At 50.9% G+C, this 21,241-nt stretch overlaps 1 protein-coding gene across 1 annotated transcript in view; it reads right to left on the minus strand.

Annotated features, from left to right (window-relative positions):
* Positions 1-846: 846 nt before the first annotated feature.
* Positions 847-21,241, minus strand: part of MTMR3 (myotubularin related protein 3) — a gene marked incomplete at both ends in the record, with an annotated part of 70,587 nt that continues 50,192 nt past the window's right edge. The window contains 12 exons of the mRNA XM_080717790.1: positions 847-1,018; positions 3,138-3,164; positions 4,077-4,165; positions 4,604-4,714; positions 5,751-7,128; positions 8,625-8,770; positions 9,863-10,033; positions 12,944-13,129; positions 14,047-14,242; positions 17,479-17,590; positions 18,760-18,891; positions 19,641-19,849. Of these exons, the coding sequence (XP_080573916.1) occupies positions 847-1,018; positions 3,138-3,164; positions 4,077-4,165; positions 4,604-4,714; positions 5,751-7,128; positions 8,625-8,770; positions 9,863-10,033; positions 12,944-13,129; positions 14,047-14,242; positions 17,479-17,590; positions 18,760-18,891; positions 19,641-19,849 (2,929 nt within the window). The remainder of the gene's footprint in view (positions 1,019-3,137; positions 3,165-4,076; positions 4,166-4,603; positions 4,715-5,750; positions 7,129-8,624; positions 8,771-9,862; positions 10,034-12,943; positions 13,130-14,046; positions 14,243-17,478; positions 17,591-18,759; positions 18,892-19,640; positions 19,850-21,241) is intronic.

Below are 21,241 nucleotides of genomic sequence, written 5' to 3' on the forward strand. Positions count from 1 at the left end.
TAGGAGGCAGATCCATGATTCGTTTGAATTGGGAATGGGGAATTTTGGGAACCCTGAGTCTGGATTTCCTTGTGCTAGCCGAGGAAGAGAGACTGTTTGGGAGACCAGGTTGCGGAAGGGGCTCCCAGGTGTGGGCCACAGCCACAGATACGGGGCCCAGAGAGACAGCCCCCGAAGGCATAAATAAGGAGCCTCAGACAAGCTGGGTCAAGTTAAAAACAGAACCCTGCAGGGCACCTGCTGACCACCCAAGCCCAGCCCCTCTAACTTGCCTCAAAGGAGCATGTAACGTCCTGCCCCAAACGGAGCCCCGGAGGTCTCCACTCACTGTGAGCCTCTCACTCCAAGTGCCGGTCCCTCTGTCTGCGAGCTGGGATGGCCCGGCACCTCTCGGAGGGAAAGGGCATTTGGGGCAGTGCTCCTAGGGAAGGTGTTTCCCAGCAGCTTTGATGCGGCGGCGGCATGAGGAATGATCACAAGTGCTAGGGCTGCCATTCCTGGCTCTGAACAGCCTCCTGCCACCAGGAGGCATCAAGCCATCCGTCCCACAGCGCCCCCGACAGTGGGCAGCTCGGCAGTTACAAGGGGCCTGGCAACCTCTGGTCTTCTATTAAAATTAAGAAAAAAAATTAAGACAACCAGGGGACTTTTTTCTTTTTTGAAGGCAGAGGGAGGGGGAAGGGGAAAAATCAACCTATAATCCAGTGGTACATCCCAATTTCTGTCACTCTGTACAGGTGGCTCCACGCTCCCATTCCAAAGTGCACGGGCTCTCGGTCTGCCCAGGCGATGTGGGCCTGTCAGAGGAAACGCAGCTGGGCCTCTGCCCACCCGGGTCACCGAGCTTCAGTTTGAAGTGGCAGCAATGGTTTTATCCAGTTCAAGGTCAATGCTGGAGCTTGCGGGATGCAGGCTGCTGTAGCAAGACTTGCACACTCGACTAGGTTCAAAGAGCTGCTGGCTGGGAACTGGAACCTTCTGGTTACAACAGCTGGAGCAGAATACGTTCCCACAGTTCCTTGGGGTAAGAAATAAGACGGTGTTAGTTTAGGTCAGCAGTATAGTCTGTGGAAACCAATTTCGGAAGAAAGATTTCGTTAAGCACGCAATTTGGGTGTGCCGGAGACTCCCTTGCGATCACGTTCTTTCCCTAGCACAGGACGGGCTGGGCACGGAGGACATCCCTACCTCACTCAATCATATGCCGTGCTTGCTTTAGGGCCAAGGACACTCGGCTGCCTTACCCCTATGGCTCAAGGTTATCGGGTATAGAGGAAGATGCTGTCAGAGAGAGGAGAGAGGGAGAGGAGAAGGGGAGGAAAAGGCGTAGAGAGGGGCAGAGAGAGGGAAAGAGAGGGAGAGAGACAGAGATATCAGTAAGGACTAAGGGGTCCAGGGCAGAAGCAGCTCCTAGCTCAATGGGTAAGTTCCTGACCCAGGAACTTATCCGGTGGCTACACCTACCTGGACAATGGCCAGAGCCAAATGGACCTGCCTCTGGGCCCTCAGAGGACAGAAATGACTCCCCAGTGCAGCCGGGGATGGGGAGCCTTGCCTGAGGGCAGACTGCTGCCATCCAGGACTGCTGCTGGCAGCATGCAAGCCAGGAGTCGCGCGGCCCACATGCATGCTCAGCAAGTGAGAGCAGGGTGGGAAGATGAGCACGGGCGAGCACGTGCGCACACCACCCCTCATCACACAGCTGTCAGTCGGTTAGGTCTGCACACCCTGCCCATGCATCTGCAGGGGAGCTCTGCTCTCACACAGGCCCTCTCCACCTCCAGCAGCCCTGCCGCACGCGCCTGTACAGCGCGCAGGTCAGCACATCTAGACCAGTGCCCGCCATGGCTAGCAGGAAAGGGAACCGGCAGAGCGTGAGTTTCCGCCCGCCTTACAACCTACTTTTGCTGAGCTCTTAAGTACAAACTGGTCCTAATAAGCCCAGTACAGGAAACTCCAAAGCGCCTGACAGCCCACCGAAGACTAGAGCAAGGCAGCTCCAGGGAAAGCCTCCGCTCAGCAGGGCCGCTCCGACCTCTGCACACGGCCTCCGCAGGCCGACCCACGCTCCACTCAGGCCAGCAGCCGAGGAGGGAAGATTGAAGGCCGCAGGGAGCACAGAGCACTAGAGGAGTAGCGGGCACAGGGCAGCGGAGGGCAGAGAACTAGAAGGAGCACACAAAACTTCACACTCCAGAGTATAGCAAGCACATCGTCATTCTTGCTTCTAAAAACCAGGATCCAGCAAGAACCTGTGAGCACGCAGGAAAGTGTCTGCTTGCCTCCATTTCCTTAATAAACCTGTTGGAGTGCGGTTCCAAAGCCTGACGTGAATTTGACCAGTTAGGCTTTTCTACCCGACTCCTTTCTGAGGCCCTTGAAGCCCCAAGTGGAGTCTTCCTGCTAAAACAATTCTCTGGAAAGATGCTGTCTGTTCAGTGTCTCCCCGCCCCCTCTCTCTCTGCAGTACTGGGGATGGAACCCAGGGGCGTTCTACCTCTGAGCTCCACTCCAGCCCTGTTTTTTAAAATTTTTTATTGGTGCATTATATTCACACATCATATTGGGGTAAAAAACTTGTGTGTACAGACATGTACACATCACTGACTTAACCCCTAACCCCCAGCCCTATTTTTTATTCTTTATCTTGAACCAGGGTCTCTCTGAGTTGTAGAGGGCCTAAGTAGCTGAGGCTGGCTGTGAACCATGATCCTCCTGTCTCAGTCTCCCAAATGCTGGGATTACAAGCGTGCGCCACCACGCCCGGCCAGTTTCTCTCTTTTAAAAAACAAAACAAGAAGGCACCACGATGCAGTCTAGTACATTAACGAATGACTGACTCAAAAAAGGAAACAGCTCTGAAAACCCAAGCAACTCCTGCACAAGACCGGCCCCACAGAAGCACTGCTTCTTGCACCAGGGGACGCTGGCTGACCTGCGCGGTCAGGAGAGCAATGCCGTGGCCAGGCGTGCCTCGATGGTCTCCTCCGTCAGTTGCTGTGGATCCCCCAAGCCCACATGCCTGTCTATGCTCCCAGCCCCAGGGTCGCCCCCAGAATGCAGGGGGGAGATGGCAGCATTAGTGTGGAGAAGTTACTGTAATGTGCAGACATCACAGACACATCGCAAATGCTCACCACGTTTGATCAACGCGGTCAGTGTCCCTGCAAGGAGGGGAGAAAGAGCTCAGAGGAGAAGCCAACAAAGACATCTGGACTTGAAGTGCACAGTGGGGAGAGGCAGTCCTAGGGCCATCATTAGCACACAGAGAGGTGGTTCCTCCTTCAGTGCAGGCTCACTCACACGGCGAGCCGTAGCATGATGCTGATAAGCGGCCGGCTCCAGGACAGTGAACACTGGCCACTGGGCGCGAGCACCCCGAGGACCTCACCACCCCAACCCGGAAGGGGAAAGAAGTCAGGGGCCATAGGACTGAAGACTATTCTCAGCTGTCTGCTATTCCCCCCAGTATGGCTGCTCACTAATTGCATAAGAGAAAGTATGGGGTCAGGAAAGGAATAGGAAAACGAGGTTCCCTGCCCATAGCCAGAAAACGTACGTGTGTGTGTGTGTGTGTGTGTGTGTGTGTGTAATACTGGGGGTAGAACCTCTGGGCTATACTCCCAGACCCATTTTATACTTCATTTGGAAACAGGGTCTCACTAAGTTGCTGAGAGCCTCACTAAGCAGCTGAGGCTGCTTTGAACCTGTGCGATCCTCCTCTCTCAGCCTCCCAAGCTCTGGGATTACAAGCGTGTGCCACCATGCCCATAGTCGTGTTGAATTTTACACTGGAAATAAGAAAAATTGGTTTGAGTGGTGGCCGTCACCCTACGATTCTGGGAAACAAAACAAAAAGGCTATAATTTGCACACTTCAACATTTAATAGTGATCACTCCAAACTGGAACAAGGGCACCAACACAGTCTTGTAAACACCAGGTTCAGAGGCACAGAAGACTCCAAGGTCTGTCCTGACAGAACACTGCTGGCCAGAGACCCGCCGCCCTCCCTGCACGCTCCGTGGGCCGAAGCTTGGCTCCATGCCCAGCCCACCAGCCCCGCTCCCAGTGGCACCTGCAGTGGTGCTTCCTGCTGGCGAGCCAGAAGGCACTGTCACACGCGTAGCAGTGGGCAGCGAGGTGGTCAGGGAGCCAACGGGTCATCTGCAAGACAGACGAGGCCAGGTTAGTGTCAGAGAGGGGCTGCCCAGCCGGAGCCCAAGAGCCACCTGGGGGCAGCACGAGTCTCGAGGACACATCGGCTGCAGCGGCACCTGGCCAGCAGGCCAGGGGCCAACAGTACAAGAAAGGCGTCCACGTCGTTGCCCTGGAGGGGACTCCAATCTCCCCTGAGGCACAGTGGCAGGCAGCAGCAGCCTAGGTTGCTCTGAGCGCTGGCAAGGCTCCAGCTCACAGAGGGCCAGCTCGCCGAGTCCCCCTGGCTCTGAGGTGACGGGCCTAACGTGGACAGGAGCGGAGATGCCAGAGGCTCAAGACTGCTGTGAGGCTCCTCCTTGGCCAAGGACAGGGGCAGGGGTGGGGTGGAGAAGCACCAAGAGACAGCTGCATGGAGGGTGCTCGGAGCAGGGGCTGAGCCTGTACCTCCGAGTCCTGTTTATCCACCTGCTCCCAGCTGGCTTCAGAGAGAACCTCTGTGCTGCAGTGAGACAAACAGTTCTGTTCCAGATTGCTTTCCGAGCCAGGGATTGAAGTCTGTTGGCAAACAAACACAGCTGAACAAGATGGCCTAATCTCCTCCCAAAGAAGAAAGGGCTTGGTGAAGAGGGAGCCCAGGGGACAGGGTGGGCCGCGGGCTAGAGCTGCAGATCTGCCGGTGCAGCAGCCTCTGAGCCCCGGGTCAAACAGGCAGAGTCAGGACGGGCTCGGCTAGGAGAGACACAGGCTGCAGGCAGAGATCCTGGAGCAGAAAGACGGCTTCTGCGTTCCAGGAAGCAGGCGAGGGAGAGGCGAGACCTCCCTCCCCGTGTCAGCTGCTCTGGTGGGCCTGTCCATCCAGCCCTGCCCTTTAGTTAAAACAGTGCTTTGGGTGTGCCCTCCTTTCTATGAAGGACTCTTTGGAACAATGAGAAACCATTATTAGTAGGAAGAAAAGGCCAGAAAGTTACTTGGATTGAAAGTCACTGGATGTGCCCACCTTTAAAGTACATGGACTGCTTCAGAGCCTGGCTTGTTACCTGACAGATTCACCCACAAAAAAGAGCCCCTCCTGGGAAACCTCACCTCTGGTACCCCCACTTCCAGTAACCAAGCCTTATCAGTACTAATTCCTCAACAGTGCTAGAAACCAATCCACCCTCTCCATTTCTGCTGCCGACATCTTACACCTTCGAAGCCACAGCCCGTGCCTTGGAAGGCGAACGGCTCATTAGTTACCAAGGTAGGAAAGCATTGCAGTTTGGCAGGAATACTTGGCGTCACCCTATCAATGCCAATCTGTCAAGAGCTCACGCCCCTCTGAAGGCAGGATCCTCCCTGGAGGGCTGGAGACCCTGTAGTGCGCCAACGCTCTCCCGTTCGCTAACTGCTTAAAAGGACACGGACAGTAAGCACAACGGAAAAGAGGCCGTCTCATTTATGTGACCAAGCCCGATCTCCAGCCCTCTCAGCAGACTTGGGCCCTTTCTAGTGTCCGGCTAGAAGTCCTCACTGGTCGCCGTGTACGGGTGCAAGGACCCAGCCTCGGGACGCCCTGTCTCCTGTGGAGCCGGAGGAACCACGACCCACTCACCACTTCTTCTCCGAAGTCCCCGTTGAGGCGCAGCGGGCTGGCCAGGTACTGACTCTCCAGGCGGCTCTTCAGCTCCTGGACTTGTTTCTTCAAGGTCTCCACTTCCTGCTGGTGGCCTGACTCGATCTGACGCAGGCGCTGCTGGATTGTATCCGTGTACACGGGCATGCCATCATCATCCAGGTGGCTGCGGGAAGGCTGGTCCGGGCTGCTGGTGGCAGACAGCCTTCCCGAGTGGCTGTGCAGCAAGCTTCTCGAGTGTAAGTGGACAGAGCTGCAGCTGATGGCAGACAGCTGGTGGCTCAGGGAGTCCTTGCATCCGCCAGCCTCCCCATTGGCGCAGTGCCCGTTGGGCATGGAGTACTTCTGGAAGGCACCAAGCCCAGGAGGCTGCAACGAGGCCTTGTTCTTAGTCTCGGGGACACCGTTGCACACAAGCCCCTCTTTACATTCGGCTGAAGGCAAGGCACAAGGGGCCTGCACGGGGCTGAGAGTGCTGCCAGGGGAAGTCCTGTGCACCAGGGCCCCACCTTGGGGCCTCTCAACCAGGCTCCTCTCAGAAGGCCTGGGTGCCAGTGCTGGGGGAAGCACATCCTTCCCACCGAGCCTGCTGCTGATGCCCAGGCAAGGCTGGCGATGGACCTGGGGCCCACTTTCCGAGTTCACTTTATCTTCCATCACCATGTCCATGGAACTGTCCATGTTTGGTCCTCTGTTCTCAAATGGGACTTGGGAAGGTAGCAGGGAACTAGACAGTGAGGTACCATAAGCAACTTTTACATCTCCTGGGATGGGAGAAGCTGCACCATCTGCAATCTCCCCTATGGGAGGCTGCTCCACAGGGAGCTCCCGGGAGTCCTCACCCCCGGGGGGCACCTGGAGTGAACTGGGGAGATCGCTGGGCCCACCCGGCTGTCCAGAAATACCCCGTGAAAAGAGAGAGAGGCTGCTGTCTGGATGGCTGCGAGCGGCATCACAGGGCTCTGGCTCTTGGTACAGTACAATGGCCGAGGCCTCGGCTGTGGTCCTCCTACTCTCCTCTTTGACATTGGGTCCTTCCACTGTGCCCCTGTGGGCAGCCTCCTCAGCCCCACCCTCCTCTTTGGTGGCCTCTTGCAAGATGTTCTCCATCTGCCCCTCGGCCACTCCAGCTGCCACAGACAGCTCGGCGCCTGCCGGCAGCCGGCTGACGCGGCCCAGGACCTCGGAGGCGGCAGGCGGCTCCTCTCCGGGGCCTGCTAGGTTGCTCAGCTCCAGCGAACGGCGGCGCTCCTGCCACTTCTCGTTCAGGCTGGGATCGCTGCTGCGCCGGCTGGCCAGAGGCGCCATGTTGTCACAGGCTGTGGTCAGATTGTCAAATGATCTGGTCTTTGGTAGGCTAAAAGAAAGGAGTTTGGAGAAAATGAAAATCCTGGAGGCTCATAAGAGGGGATGGGGAGACAAGAAGTTTTATTTTGGTGGTACTGAGGTTCCTAGAAACCCTTCTACCTCCGGGCTACACTCCCAGACCTATTTTTATATATTTTTATTTGGAAACAGGGTCTCTTAAGCCAGCGCGGCTGGCTTCAAACCTGCGTGATCCTCCTGTCTCCGCCTCCCAAGCGTGGGGATTACAAGCGTGCGTCACCACGCCTGGCTTAAGACAATGAAGTTTTAACAAGCCGCATTCTACAACTGGCTCACTATAGCTACCTGGGCGCCTGGCATCGCTGAGGTGAGGCTCAGCTGCTGCTGCACTGTGAGTCCTCCTCCTGGCTGCACCAACCCTCCCATGTCTCAACTGTGCATACAAGCTAACACAAAAATACTTTTTTTGTTGTTGCTGCAGTACTGGGGATGGAACCCAGGAGCATTCTATCTTCGAGCTACACCCCAAGCCCTATTTTTTATTCTTTATTTTGAAACAGGGTTTCACTGAGTTGGGAAGGGCCTAAGTAGCCGAGGCTGTCCTTGAACCACGATCTTCCTGTCTCAGCCTCCCGAATGCTGGGATTATAAGCGTGTGCCACCACACCCAGCTAGGAAAATGCTACTTTAGAAAGATGTTCTTTGAGCCAGTATTGGTGGCACATGCCTGTAATAGGAGTACTTAAGAGGCTGAGACAGGAGAATAGCAGGTTTTGAGGATAGCCCCAGCAAGTAGTGAGACTCTCATCAACTGAGTTTCCAAACCCCGTTTCCAAATAAAAACAAGAGGGCTGGGGTGTGGCTTGGAGGTAGAATGCTCCTGGGCTCAATCCCTGGTATCTCAAAAACAAAACAAAAACCTAAAGCCAGGCATGAAAGCGCACATGCCTGTAAACCCAACATTTGGGGAGGCTGAGACAGGAGGATTGTGGTTCACGGACAGCCTCAGCTACTTAGTGAGGCCCTTACCAACTCAGTGAGACCCTGTTTCAAAAATAAAAAGACTAAAAAATAGGGCTGGGGTGTAGCCTGGAGGTACAATACCCCTAAATTTCATCCCCAGTACCGCAAAAAAAAAAAAAAAGATCTAAATTAATTTATTACCTATCATTCTGAACTTAATAAAGATAATTCATGAGTGGCAAAGACAAAATTCCTATCATCTCAGAATATTTACCCGAGAAGACCAATCAGGGAAGGAGGCAAGAGCAGAAAGCAGCAGGTAGAAGCCAGGGGGCCGGAAAGAAAGAGCCCGGAGGGTGTGCGCCCTCACAGAGAACAGCTCCACGCCTGCCTGCGGGACAACAACGCGGCACCAGGGCCGGCTCACTACTGGAAAGCACCTATTACCGCTCAGGAATGTTTAGAGACGAGAGATGCCGTGGAGCCAGACAACGCCATGGTCCTGACCACCTGGACACGACCCCGGACGGGAACACACACACAGGGCTTGTGGCCTGGGCTCACCGGCTCAGGAGAGGGTCTTCAGGGCTTGTGCCTGGGGCTGGGTATGGCGCGCAGCTGTCGTCCACGGGCGTAGACGGGGACGGGCAGGGCAGGTACGCCGCACTCCACAGCATCAGGTTGCGCACGTGGCACACAGGGTACAGTACCTGAGGACAGGCGGAGGGCACGGGTTGAGGACTGTCTTGGTAAGTGTTTAGGAGTGACTGTAAAGGTGAAAAGCAAGCACCTGGCCGGCACACCGACAGGGCTGGGACCAGAGGCGCAGGGTGCAGCTCTCACTACTGGGAAGGCAACAACGACCAGACGTTCTGTCTGGCAACATCTTCACCTACGCGCCTCTCATGGGGATGAAAATCTAAAGGATCTTTTAAAGATCCATTTCTCATTAATTATTTCTCAGGTCACCTTCAGTGAATGACTGCTTTCATTAGCTTGGTTTGCTGCTTTTACTGCCTAAGAAAGTGAGTCATTCTGCGAGACAGTGATTGTCTGTTCCCTTGGCATAAAAACCTGGCTTCAGCAGGAACTGTCAAATCTGTTGTATAGGATCATTTAAATTAATCGTGTGAACAGGAGGGAATTTTCTTCCTATATTGTCACTTCCCAGCAGGCATAGTGAAGGAGGGAGAGCAGTTAGCTTAAATCTTTTCTTTGATTACTTAATGTAACGAGAAGCATATTAGAGCCCAACAAAGCAATAAAGCCTCTGCCTGGCCTGCTTTTCACTTCTTAGAGGCTTAAGATGCCTCTGACAAAGGAACTTTACCACACACGGACACACAGACGTACGTGCCTCCTGTTCTCTGCTCAGCAGAAGGCGCGCCTCTGGGAAAGTCTTACGGGGCCTGTCAGCTCTCCATGTGAGTAGAGAGAATCGCAGACACCTACCCCTGCCAGGCCCGGTTCTGTGCTTAGTATCACTTGGTACACGGGGAGGGCGCTGGGGCCCAGGGGCTATTCCTTCAGAAGCATCTAGGAAGCAACTTAAGTGCCTCTTCCACCAGTGAGACAGAACATGCTAGGAATATATTAAGCTCTGGAGGAAGTGCCAGAAAAGATGCGTGTTCGGGGTAGAAAGGTGCCTGAGTAGCAGCAGAGCAGAGCACCACCAGGAAGCGGCCATCTCAGACGGTGGAGAAAATGGGAGCAGCCCCCAGAGCGGAGGTGACTTCACAAGAGGCGCCCCAGAGCCCCACCCCGGTGCCTCCAGAGTGCACACGGAGGCTGAGGGTACATACAGCTTCCGACTGAGAGCAGTACAGGAGATTTCTGAAAGCCTTGTTGCCTGCCCGCAGCAGCGACCACACAGAGCACGTGCGCTCCTGAGTGTGCTTCTCCCCTCTCTCCTTGGCGTCGTTGCACAGGAACGTCCCAAAGAGGCAGGAGTAGGTGTGCTGCACCAGTTTCACCTGTGGAGTCCAAGGAGGCAGAGTCACACGGCCGGTGTGCATGCTCAAAGGGGACAGGCCGGCAGAGCCAGCCTGCCCTGACACCCCTCAGAGCACCTGTGTTCCCTCTGCTGGAGGGGGGCCCAGCTGACCATGCGGCAGCATCGTGGATCCCAGGGCCTGATCCAAACACCAGCACTCCTGAGCGAGCCCAGATCAGCGCATGCCCATTCCTCTTGGCTTGAGTCGACAGCCACCCTCACAAGCAACAGGGCATTGAGTATATATATATATAAATACATATATGAATGGGCACAGGAACAGGTTAGAGGACAATTCATGCCTCAGCTGAAGGGACACTTATAAAACTTGGAGGGGGGAAGAAGGAAAATCTCTAAAACACGCAATGTACTTAAACATATCGAAGTCAACCACTAAGCCGAGCAAGGGAAGGAGGACGGGGAGGGAATGGGGTGGGAATTGTGTAGGGGTTAAATCGGTGATGTGTGCATGTATGTACACACAAGTTTTTTACCCCAATATGATGTATGAATATAATGCTCCAATAAAAAATTTAAAAAAGAATAAAAAATAGGGCTGGGGTATAGCTCAGAGGTAGAACGCACCTGGGCTCGATCTCATACATATATATATGGAACCTTACAGATTGCACGGGGAATATGAGAGAGAGAAGACAGCCAAGGATGACTACGTTGTACCTAAATGAATGGGAAGACGGAACTGCCATACAGTGAGATGCAAGAGTCCCAGAAGATTAGGCTTTGGATGGGAAGATGCAGAAATCAAGAATTAAGCTTTACGCGTATTAAGTTTGAAATGTCATTAAGACTTACTCAAATGGAGATACTGAGTATTCACAGTTAAAGGAGGGCGGGCGGGGGTGAGTGGAGAGGTCTGCGCCCCCGAGACGCACACATATTAGACTCTCACTGTAGGGACAGTAGTCAAAGCCAGTAGCTTAGCTGAGACCTTGAAAGCAGGGGTAAGATAGAGAAGCAGCCTGGAAGCTCTGCCTTGGGGCTCCCCAACATTCAGAACTGAGGCGCCCAAGAGGAATCAGCAAAGGAGACAGAAAGAACCAAACAGGGAGGAAAGAGGAAAACTAAGAACGATGTATGTGAGAAGTCAACCATGAGAGCGTTTCAAGAAAGGAGCTACCCTGTGCTGCTGGTAGTGATGGGTTAAAGACACAAAGACCGAGCACCGATCGCTGGGTTAGCCACGTGCAGATCACTGGCTGCCGCAACAAGAGCAGTTCTGGCAAAGCCATACGACACAAGCCTGGCGAAGGTGGGTTTGAAAGAGAATGAGAAGAATTCAAGAGAGCCAGAGAAATGGGCTGGTAGCTAGAGCAGAATGCAAGCCCGTAAGACTGGAGACAAGTGCACCGCGTCTGTGTGCTGGCGGCTGTGAGGGCGTGGGGGATGGCGGACAGGGGAAGGAGGGGCCTGGAGCTTGGGAGAGGGCTTGGCAGATGGACTGGAGGGAACATGGGATGTTCTGATTGCTTCTATTTCCAGCTACTATTTAGGATTTTTTCTTTTTTGGGGGGAGGCAGTACTGGGGATTGAACCCAGGGGCATTCTACCTCCAAGCTACACCCCCAGCCCTATTTTTTATTCTTTATTTTGAAACGGTCTCACTAACCTGCAGAGGGCCTAAGTATCTGAGGCTGGCAGAGAACCTGTGGTCTTCCTGTCTCAGCCTCTCAAGTAAGCACTGGGATTACAAGGGTGAGCCACCACGTCTGGCTATTTAGGGTTTCTATTATTCCTTTTTTTTTTTTTTTTTTTTTGGTGGTACTGGAGATGGAACCCTTCTATCTCCAGGCTATACTCCAAGACCTATTGTGTGTGTATGTGTGTATACATACATACATACATATATATATATATATTTTTTTTTAAATTTGGAAACAGAGTCTCTTAAGCCAGCAAGGCTGGCTTCGAACCTGTGCCATCCTCCTGTCTCCGCCTCCCAAGCTTGGGGGACTACAGGCGTGCCACCACGGCCACCATTCTATCATTCCTTTTAAAAGCAAGGTTTAAAACAACTCAAGGTTGCGGGACATGGTAGCACAGGCTTGTAATCCCCGTGCTTGGGAGGCAGAGACAGAAGGAACGAGCTGGCTTAAGAGACCCTGTTTGCAAAAATAAAAAAGTATAAAATAGGTCTGGGAGTGTAGCCTGGAGGTAGAAGGGCTTCCAGGAACCCCAGTACCGCAAAAAAAAACAAAACAAAAAACAAACAAACAAACAAAAAAAAACCCACAAAACAACAACTCAAGGTCTGCAAGGCAAACCTGGTACACCTGGATTCACCAAGTAAAGAAATGCCTATTTACTACTGTTCTTTTTTTTTTTTTGGTGGTACTGGGGTTCCTGTAAACCCTTCTACCTCCAGGCTACACTCCCAGACGCCTATTTTTTATATTTTTATTTGGAAACAGGGTCTCTTAAGCCAGCGAGGCTGGCTTTGAACCTGTGCGATCCTCCTGTCTTGCCTCCCAAGTGCGGGGATGACAAGCGTGCCCACCGCGCCCAGCGTCCATTTACTACTGTTCTTAAATAAAAACAGAAGAAAACAATGGTCCTTCTGTTTAAATTCTAGCTGGGCACGGTGGCCCATGCCTATAATCCTGGTGCCTGGGAGGCTGAGACAGGAGGATCACAGGTTTGAGGCCAGCCTCAGCAAATTAACAAGACCTTGTTTTGGAATAAAAAGGCCTGGGGATATAGTTTGGTGGTAGAATGTCTCTGGGTCCCACCCCCAGTATCCCTACTCCCAAAGTTAAATAAATTCTAAAAAGGCTACATAGATTCATGTGGAAATTGGCCCACTAATGCTTGTACTGACATCACCTCAAATTTAGAGGGTTCCCCAAAGGTAGAATCAAAAGCCCAAACTCACAAGGAATGCTTCGTTGAACTCAAAAGAGCAAGGAAATTGCCTCTGAAGCTGATGAACGCAGTCGAGCCACTGCAGAAACACCGGGCAGCGCTCGTTTAGGTCATCCGAGTTCTCCCCATGCCCGCACCGGTCAGCAAACTTATGGCCAAAGTCCAGCCACTCCATCTCCACAAGGACCTGGAAACCCTGCAGGGAAGAGACCGTTGGCGCTGGACTATCCGACAGTGACCCTGACACTGGTGCCACAAACAACAACCTTCAGTGGCCCCACTAGCCCAAGCTGAGAAGCAAAGGCTCCGCTGGGTGGGACAACTCTACCCATAACCCAAAGGGCACCGCAGCGGCCCAAGTCCTTCCTCAGCCTGCTTTTATTTTTGGCCACTTAAGGACATAAAATCATACATAAAGGCCATTCCTTTCCCCCCTAGATTTCTTTATTTTGGAATTTTTGCCTTTGGTACTATATTGACAGTCATGTTTGTAAACTCTTGTCTAATCCCAGATTTTACAAATGTTCATATATATATTTTAGAGCATGTCATGATTTGTTTTGTGTGTGTGGTACTGGGGATGGAACCCAGGGGCCTTGTACCTCCGGGCTACACTCCCAGACCTATTTTATATTTTATTTGGAAACAGGGTCTCTTAAGCCAGCTGAGGCTGGCTTTGAACCTGCGCGATCCTTCTGTCTCCACCTCCCAAGCGCGGGGATGACAAGCGTGCGCCACCACGCACGGCATGATTTTTTTTAACCCAAGAGATGATCATTTCAGAGTCGGCTTCAACAGAATATTCCATTGTAATACTTAGACCTATTATTGAAAACACAGCCAAATCTTTTTACAAAAGCCCTACTTTCCTAGGGTAGCCAAACTTTCCCAAGTGGAAAGGCTGCAAAGAAAAGGGTTGGTATTTTCAGTATTTTGTTACCTACAACCTGCTCCATTGTCAGAGGTACAAAAACCGCGCCTCTTAAATGTAGCTCAAGTATAGGAGAAATAATAAAAAAGAAAAGTTCACAGCCTTTACACCTAACCACCACCCCAAACTCAAGACAGAACCCTTGGAGGCTCCCGCTCTTACCACCCCGGGGAGCTGCTCACCTCTATGGTTCGGTAGTAAGGGTCCAGCAAGAGCTTAGCCAAGGCCACAATCTGGGGGGTGCGGTCCCAGCCGTCCGAGCAGTGTACCAGCACAGGACGCTGGTCACGGTCCACAGTATGCACCACCAGAAGGGCCGACTTCAGAAGCACGGACAGGTGATGGAGCCATTTTGTGCTTTCAAGAGCTGAAAGCCAACTGTAAATACAGGAGGGGATGAAGAGGTTTTCATGACTTACTGCGTTATATCCAATGCTTGTCAAGTTAAAAAGCAATTCCAAGCCAGCGTGGTGGTGCACGCTTGTAATCCCAGCACTTGGGAGGCTGACACAGGAGGATCGTGCAGGTTTGAAGCCAGCCTCAGCTACTGAGTGAGGCTCTCAGCAATCTCGTAAGACCATTTCCAAATAAAATAGAAAATAGGTCTGGAAATGTAGCCTGGAGGTAGAAAGCCCCTGGGTTCCATCCCCAGTATCAAGGGGGGGGGGATTCCAAGAGTTTCTCTTGAAATGTATGACTACAAAAACAGACAAAATCTCTTTACAGAACAGCATGTCCAAGGGCGAGCCCTGGGCCCTAATGAGCAATAGAGGAGAGCGCTAGAAACAGGCTGTAATGAACAGGGACACATTCCGCTGTAGCATCTTGATGGATCACAACTTTGCTCAAGTCCTCAAAAAAGCAAAGAACTCTATAAACATGTCTCTAATGTAAGCTGGATGCCTCACACAAGAAGAGTATAAACATCACCTGTTACGTACACCCTAACACCTGCCACTGTTCACGTCCTGAGTGTTTACTGAGTAAAACTGATGGGCCCAACAGGACGCCTTAGGCTCGTGCAGATGAGTTCAGTACACCAATGGCCACATGGTACTGCTGAGCTTAACCCGCCCTGGATTCAACAGCGATCTAGAAGACTCGTTTTCAAGAGGCCTTTAGGAATATCAAATAGCACAAACTATCCCTAGGGAGTAATCGTGCTGCACGCTGTTTTTTTCAACCATGTCAACGTTTGACTTCTTGTGCTTCTCTCTGGTCAATTCCCAAAAGTAAGTTTTGATTTTTTCCAAATGTGGTTAGATTTGTGGTCAAGACCAAAAGTGCACCCTTTAAACACTGAGTCAGAGGAAGGAATGAATACTTCGGTCAGGGTGGGGGCTCTGTCATGAAGGCTTTGCTAAGACTAGGCCTGTGGGACAAGGCTACGAAGGTCTACTGAACCTTGGGGAATTAATGTAAGTTTTTGGAAGAGTACAAGGAAGAAGTTCCCAGCCAGGGAAGCATAAATCCCGGTTTCATAATCTGGTCTGCCAACCAAAGTGAGTCCCCAAAGCCGGTCCCTGTCATGGCCGTCTCCCCAGCTCAGTGCCCCGGATGCAGGAAGTCCTATAGTTTAATGAGATGTAAGTCTGTCATCGATAAAAATCTCATGTCACGATTTTCTATCTCCTCGTAGGCACCTAAGAGACGCTGTTCCTATGGATCAACTGTTCATTCTCATTCCTCACACAGTCTTGAGAGAAATAAAGAAAATAAGGCTTGAGAGCAAAAATGAAATTATTACCCTATCCTTAAAGAACCAGTAACAAGAGCAGTGAACCGCGGTGGAATGTGGACTGGCGCTGCCGCTCAGGGTCGGTGTCACTCCAAGGCCTGCAGGCCAGGGGCAGGGAGACAGCACCTTCCCTGGCTACTCTAGCAGAGCAGAGCTGCAGCCTCCCCCAGCCTCCCCCACAGCCCCAGACGCCCACGGGGGCGTGCTCAGAGCCATCCCAGCACTGCTCTTGCTTCTTTCCCCCACAAGAGAGGCTCCAATAGTGCGTTATGGTTTGCTGCCAGATACAAAACATTACTTTCTTTAACAAAATCCCCAGACATTCATTCGGACCAAGTAAGGGCTAATTACAATATTTTTTTACTTTGAGTTCAAAAAACAGCTTTTAAAGAAAAATTGTTGTATGTGGAAGATATCAGAGATCATGCAGTGTTGATCTATCTTTTTCATTTTATAGACAGGAGAACTGGAACTCGCAGTAATCACGCTACTGGGTCAACGATCTGTGTTCTCTGGGTCCTCAGCCAGGCTCCTTCTGTGCCCACCTGAGGGGAGGTGCTGCTAGCTGGGGCTCTGAGCTGCAAGAGATGCAAACGGCTAATTCCAGAGGAAAGCAGAAAGCTCATTCCTACAGTTGCCTCCTGGCCCCTCTAGAAGGACACTGCTTTACCCTGAGAACCGATTCCACCAACTGTGGTGAATTTAATCACGTGCTGCCCAGTCAGTGTAAGTGGTTTAGGGAGCACCTAACTTAATAAATCCAGTACAAAATGCAACAAGACCTGATGGGATCATAAGATCTACTGAATAGGATCCAGGGAAATAAATATGGGGCTCAGCACAAACATCAGAAAAAAGAATTCTGCCTTCCTTAGCACCATTTCTGGTTTCCTGAAATAGCAAAACAGGGCTTTTAAATATTCACCTGTCCATATTTGCCTTAGAGGTTCTGCTCTGCATACTGGGCACTGAGCTGGGGACACAGCTGTGACAGGGACCGACGTTGAGGAGTCAGTCTGGTTGGCAGACCAGATTATGAAACCAGAACTTAGGCACATTCTCTTGTCTGCTTTCCTGGCTGGGAAGACTTCTTCCTTGTGCTCTTCCAAATACAACTTACCCTGTATTCAAACAGCCCCTGTGCAGGGCTATTACGTCACCTTCCTCACCAAAAACACCAGCCACCCATTCTTAATAAGCAACAAGAGCACGATAATGTTAGTAAATAAGAGTAGTTCAGAAATCAGAAGATGTAAAAGGAAGTGACGTCATGACACATTTAACCCCTTTTAGAACATGATGAGTAAACTGACTTTTCATGCCAAACACTCCAGTTCATGGCGAGTAACTGTCTCTACAGAACTTCAGAAGCCAAAGAATGAGTTGCTTTGGGCTGAAAACAATATGAAAGAGGAGGGGGGCAGTCCCAGGAAAAAGAAGGCGATGCTTCCATTTTGAAAAGGGCTGATGAGACCGGAGGATCGAGGTTTGCGGACAGCCTCAGCGACTTAGTGAGACCCTCCACAACTAGTGAGACCCTGTTTCAAATTAAAGAATAAAAAACAGGGCAGGGGTGTAGCTCAAAGGTCGAATGCCCCTCGTTCCACCCCCAAACCCGCCCCCCCCAATAAAAGGGCTGAAATTTGTTTTGTGCCATCCATTTAAAAACGTCTCAGAGGGTGAGGTTTTTCTCAGTTCCTGCACTGTGCTGCCTTGCTCCCACTCCAGGAAAAAGTAATCCAGAGAGTAAAAGCATAACTGAAGTTTACCAATAGAAGGAAAGAAACTTCCAACACACACACACACACACACACACACACACACACACACACACACACACGGCAGTGCAAAATCAGAGCCAAAGCCATGGCCTTACTTTCCCGGATCTGGCATCTGTGTGCACAGCAACCGCAGAGACTGAAAACTTCTCCGGATAGAATGAATGTTTGCCATCCCCATAAAGACGACTTCACAGTTCGGGTAATACTCTGGAGAAAATAACAATAAAGAGAACACAAGCATGTTGAATTTAAAGCCCACACGGCCAAATTTCAAAGAAGCAAACTAGCTATAAAACAAACCCACTGCAGCTGCTGACTAATGAAACTGCAATGTTGTGACGCCTGACTATCAGCCCAGGACTTTATTCTAAGAGAAAAACAGTGCTCGAATTTTAGCTGTCTTTGCAGAAGGTGAAACAGGAAGGTTAGATCCATTAAAAAAAAAAAAAAAAGACAAAATAAAAGCTATTGATTTTATTTTTGTGGTACTGAGGAAACTTGAGGCATTCTACCTTCAAGCTGCACCCCCAGCCCAGTCTTATTTCTTATTTGGAAACAGTCTTGCTAGATTAATGAGAGTCTCACTGTCTGCTGAGGTTGTCCCCAAACCTGTGACCCTCCTGTCTCAGATTCCCAAGTACCTGGATTACAGGTGTGTGCCATCATGCCTGACAAAGCTATTATTTTTTAAAAGGCCTACAAACTGCCATCTTACTCCGCGTTTACTTCCTGGGCCTCATTTAACTTGTGGCTCTGTATCTCTTTGAAAAGAACCTGGCAGAACAATGCCTTTGTGTGCTCAACTTTCATCTAGGCTGTTTCCGATGATCAGCTTAGATGCTACCTGGGTAAGGAGTCTGGGCCTCTGCCTGGCCGCCTGTGCCCCCTGGCCCTGGGGGTCCTTCCTGGGGACGGCCAGCATTCAAACGGCAGGGATGTCACGGGCCAGGACAGAGGCCTCGCTGGAGTTCTGTGCTCCCCGCTTCAGTGTTCACCCCAGATTTTCTAAGGAGAAGTCCTGTGGGAAGTCTGCCAGGAGGCCAGAGACAGCACACCAGGGTCAGGGGCAACAACAGGCTTGCAGGAACCGGAAACAGCCCTACCGCAGCATCCAAAGATGCACAAGCCGTAAGGAAGATCTGCTTTCCTTATCACCCAAAGGCTGGCACCGAGAAGAAAGACTACTGGGCTTCACTGCACCTCCTCCCCGGTTTCTGCTTAGGAAAGAACATTACAGTCTTAAGAATCTGAAGAGAAGCTTGGCTCTCTCCAGACGGTGTGAGAAATATGGCTGGTCGCTCATTTCCAACTGAAAAGGTCGGGCACGGGCTGGCTCAGAAGGACAGAGCATTGGGGACGGAGCGCCGCCGCCTCACCTGGGCACTCGCAGCCGCCTCCTTTGGCTCGGTTTGCCACCGCTGCGGCATAGGAGCGGGCATCCAGGATCAAAAGCTTCTGTGGCTGGATGGCTAAACTCTCGGCTCCTGAAGCATTTGACAGGGAGGAATCTAGGGGCAGAAGAATGGAGTAAAAACTACGTGAACCTGTCTCTTTTAGAACTGAAAATTAGAACCCCGGCCTCATATTATAGTATACACCAAAAAAAAAAAAATCAAATGAACCCTCCTAACCAGATGCTTGTTATCTAGCTTATTTTCTATGCCTTATTAAAAGTTGATGAAGATTTATTTTTCAAAACCAATTCTTGCAGCACACGTGGAGATCCAGTCTCCTATAACTCATTTCTACACCTGCAGTCCTTTTGTGAGGCCCGGCACTTCTCTCCACGGGCTGCAGACAGTGCAAGTCCCATCACATATATACTCCGCTCTTGTCACGATGGCCAGGAAGACAACGCTCTAGGCTTTTTTTCCCTTTGGTGTATGTGTGTGGGGTACTTGGGGTCAAACCCAGGGGCATTCTACCTCTGAGCTGCACCCTCCAGCACTATTTTTTATTTTGGAACAGTGCCTAAGTTATAGAGGGCCTAGTTGCTGAGATTGGCTGAAAACCTGAGCTCCTCCTGTCTCAGTCTCCCAAATACTGAGATTACAGGTGTGCACCATCACATCTAGCTCACTTTAGGCTCTTAAACCAAATCTGAAAGGATCTTCTAGTTCTTTGCCAAGACCAAATATTCCTAAACAATTCCCTCAAATTCTTTCTCATATAAAACTGTTTTCTAGAAAAGACTTGTTCAAGGAAAGGTTCTCAGATGCTATAGGAACTGTTGCCGTATGTCCAGGGAGCACCTTACCAAAATCCACATCAGACAGGTCTCCCCCGTTGGGAAAGTCTCGGGAACTGTTCTTAGCCGACAGCTTGCTGCCGCTGCTCGATCGAGAGTCGGAAGCGCAAGCTCTGGCCACCGACTGCACCAGGTGCTCGTCGTCTGCGTTCCGCCAGCCCCACCAGCTGACCTCTGGCTGTCCACAGCGGGCGATGACAGCGCCGTTGTTCTGGTGCCTGTGTGGAGAAGAAGAGACAACATTGGTGCCGCCTCAGGGCCCATTCCGGTGTTCTGTACTCAAAGAAAATAAGGCAGATGGCTTTAAGCACATTAACGAGCGGCCTGGGTTGGCTAAAGTCCTCTCAGTGTCCAAGAGGGAAAAATCTTATACACCAACCCTAATAACAAAGTCTATATGAATACGTAACCCCTAATTATCACACCAACAAAATGAAAATAGTCTCAAAGAGTAACAATTTAAATTCTGAATCTTTTATTTCTGGCAAATAAAGTAAAAAAAAAAAATAACCCACAAACACTATACTAATTCTGCTACCCAATAATGAAGAACCAATTCCTATGCCCTGACAAGAACCTAATACCCTCGAACAGCGAGTGCCGAGAGAGCGAGTCACAGAGCCTCGCCGCTTCCCAGGCTGCGCTGCAGGGGCGCACTCCAGGCTGGTGTAGGAGCCTTTCAAACAGATTCCACCACTGGGCCTGAAACCCTCACCTGGCCAGAGTGGACTGCTTTACGAAATCTCCTGAGAAGCCATGAATTACAAACTGTTCTTACGGGCCTGTCGCGCAGTGAGCCAGCTACGCCTCCTCGGGTTCTTAGAAGGGAACAACCAGCGCGGTAAGCCATACACTGATAGGTCTGTTTTCAAAGTCACAGTCGACTTTAAGATGCTCCTAAAATCCCAAGTGAGCCGGGTGTGGTGTGCATGCTTGGAACCCCAGTGCTTGCTTGGAAGGCTGAGGAAGGACTGCAGGTTTATGGCCAGCCCCAGCAACTCGGTGAGGCCCTCCACAACTTGGTGAGACCCTGTTTCAATAAACATTAGGGCTGGGGGTATAGCTCAGAGGTAGAATGCCTCTGGGTTCAATCCTCAGTAACACACACACACACACGCACGCACGCACGCACGCACACACACACTTTCCTAATAAGGCAATTAAGCAACTGAAAAGTTATTTAGCAGTAAAAAGGAATAAAGTTCTAATACATACTACAATACTGATGAACCTTAAATATAGTTATGCTAAGTGAAATAAGCCATGTATTTTAATGATTCTACTTATAATAGGTACCAGAACAGGAAAATGTACAGACACAGAAAGTAGATACTGGCTGCTCAGGGCTAGGAAAATTGGAGAGGGAATGAGGAACGACTGCTAATGGGTATATTTTTTTAATGATGAAAATGTATTAAGATTTGTTGTGGCGATAGCTGCACAACTCAGTATAGTATACTAAAAGTCTACACTTAAAAATTCTACACTCATTCGGAGGCCGAGAAAGGAGGATCACAGGTTTGCAGCTAGCCTTAGCAACTCAGCGAGACTCTCCAGAACTTAGTGAAACCCTGTTTCAAAATAAAGAATAAAAAATAGGGCTGGGAGCC

The sequence above is a fragment of the Muscardinus avellanarius genome (assembly GCF_963383645.1).
Source record: "Muscardinus avellanarius genome assembly, chromosome: 21".
NCBI lineage: Eukaryota > Metazoa > Chordata > Mammalia > Rodentia > Gliridae > Muscardinus > Muscardinus avellanarius.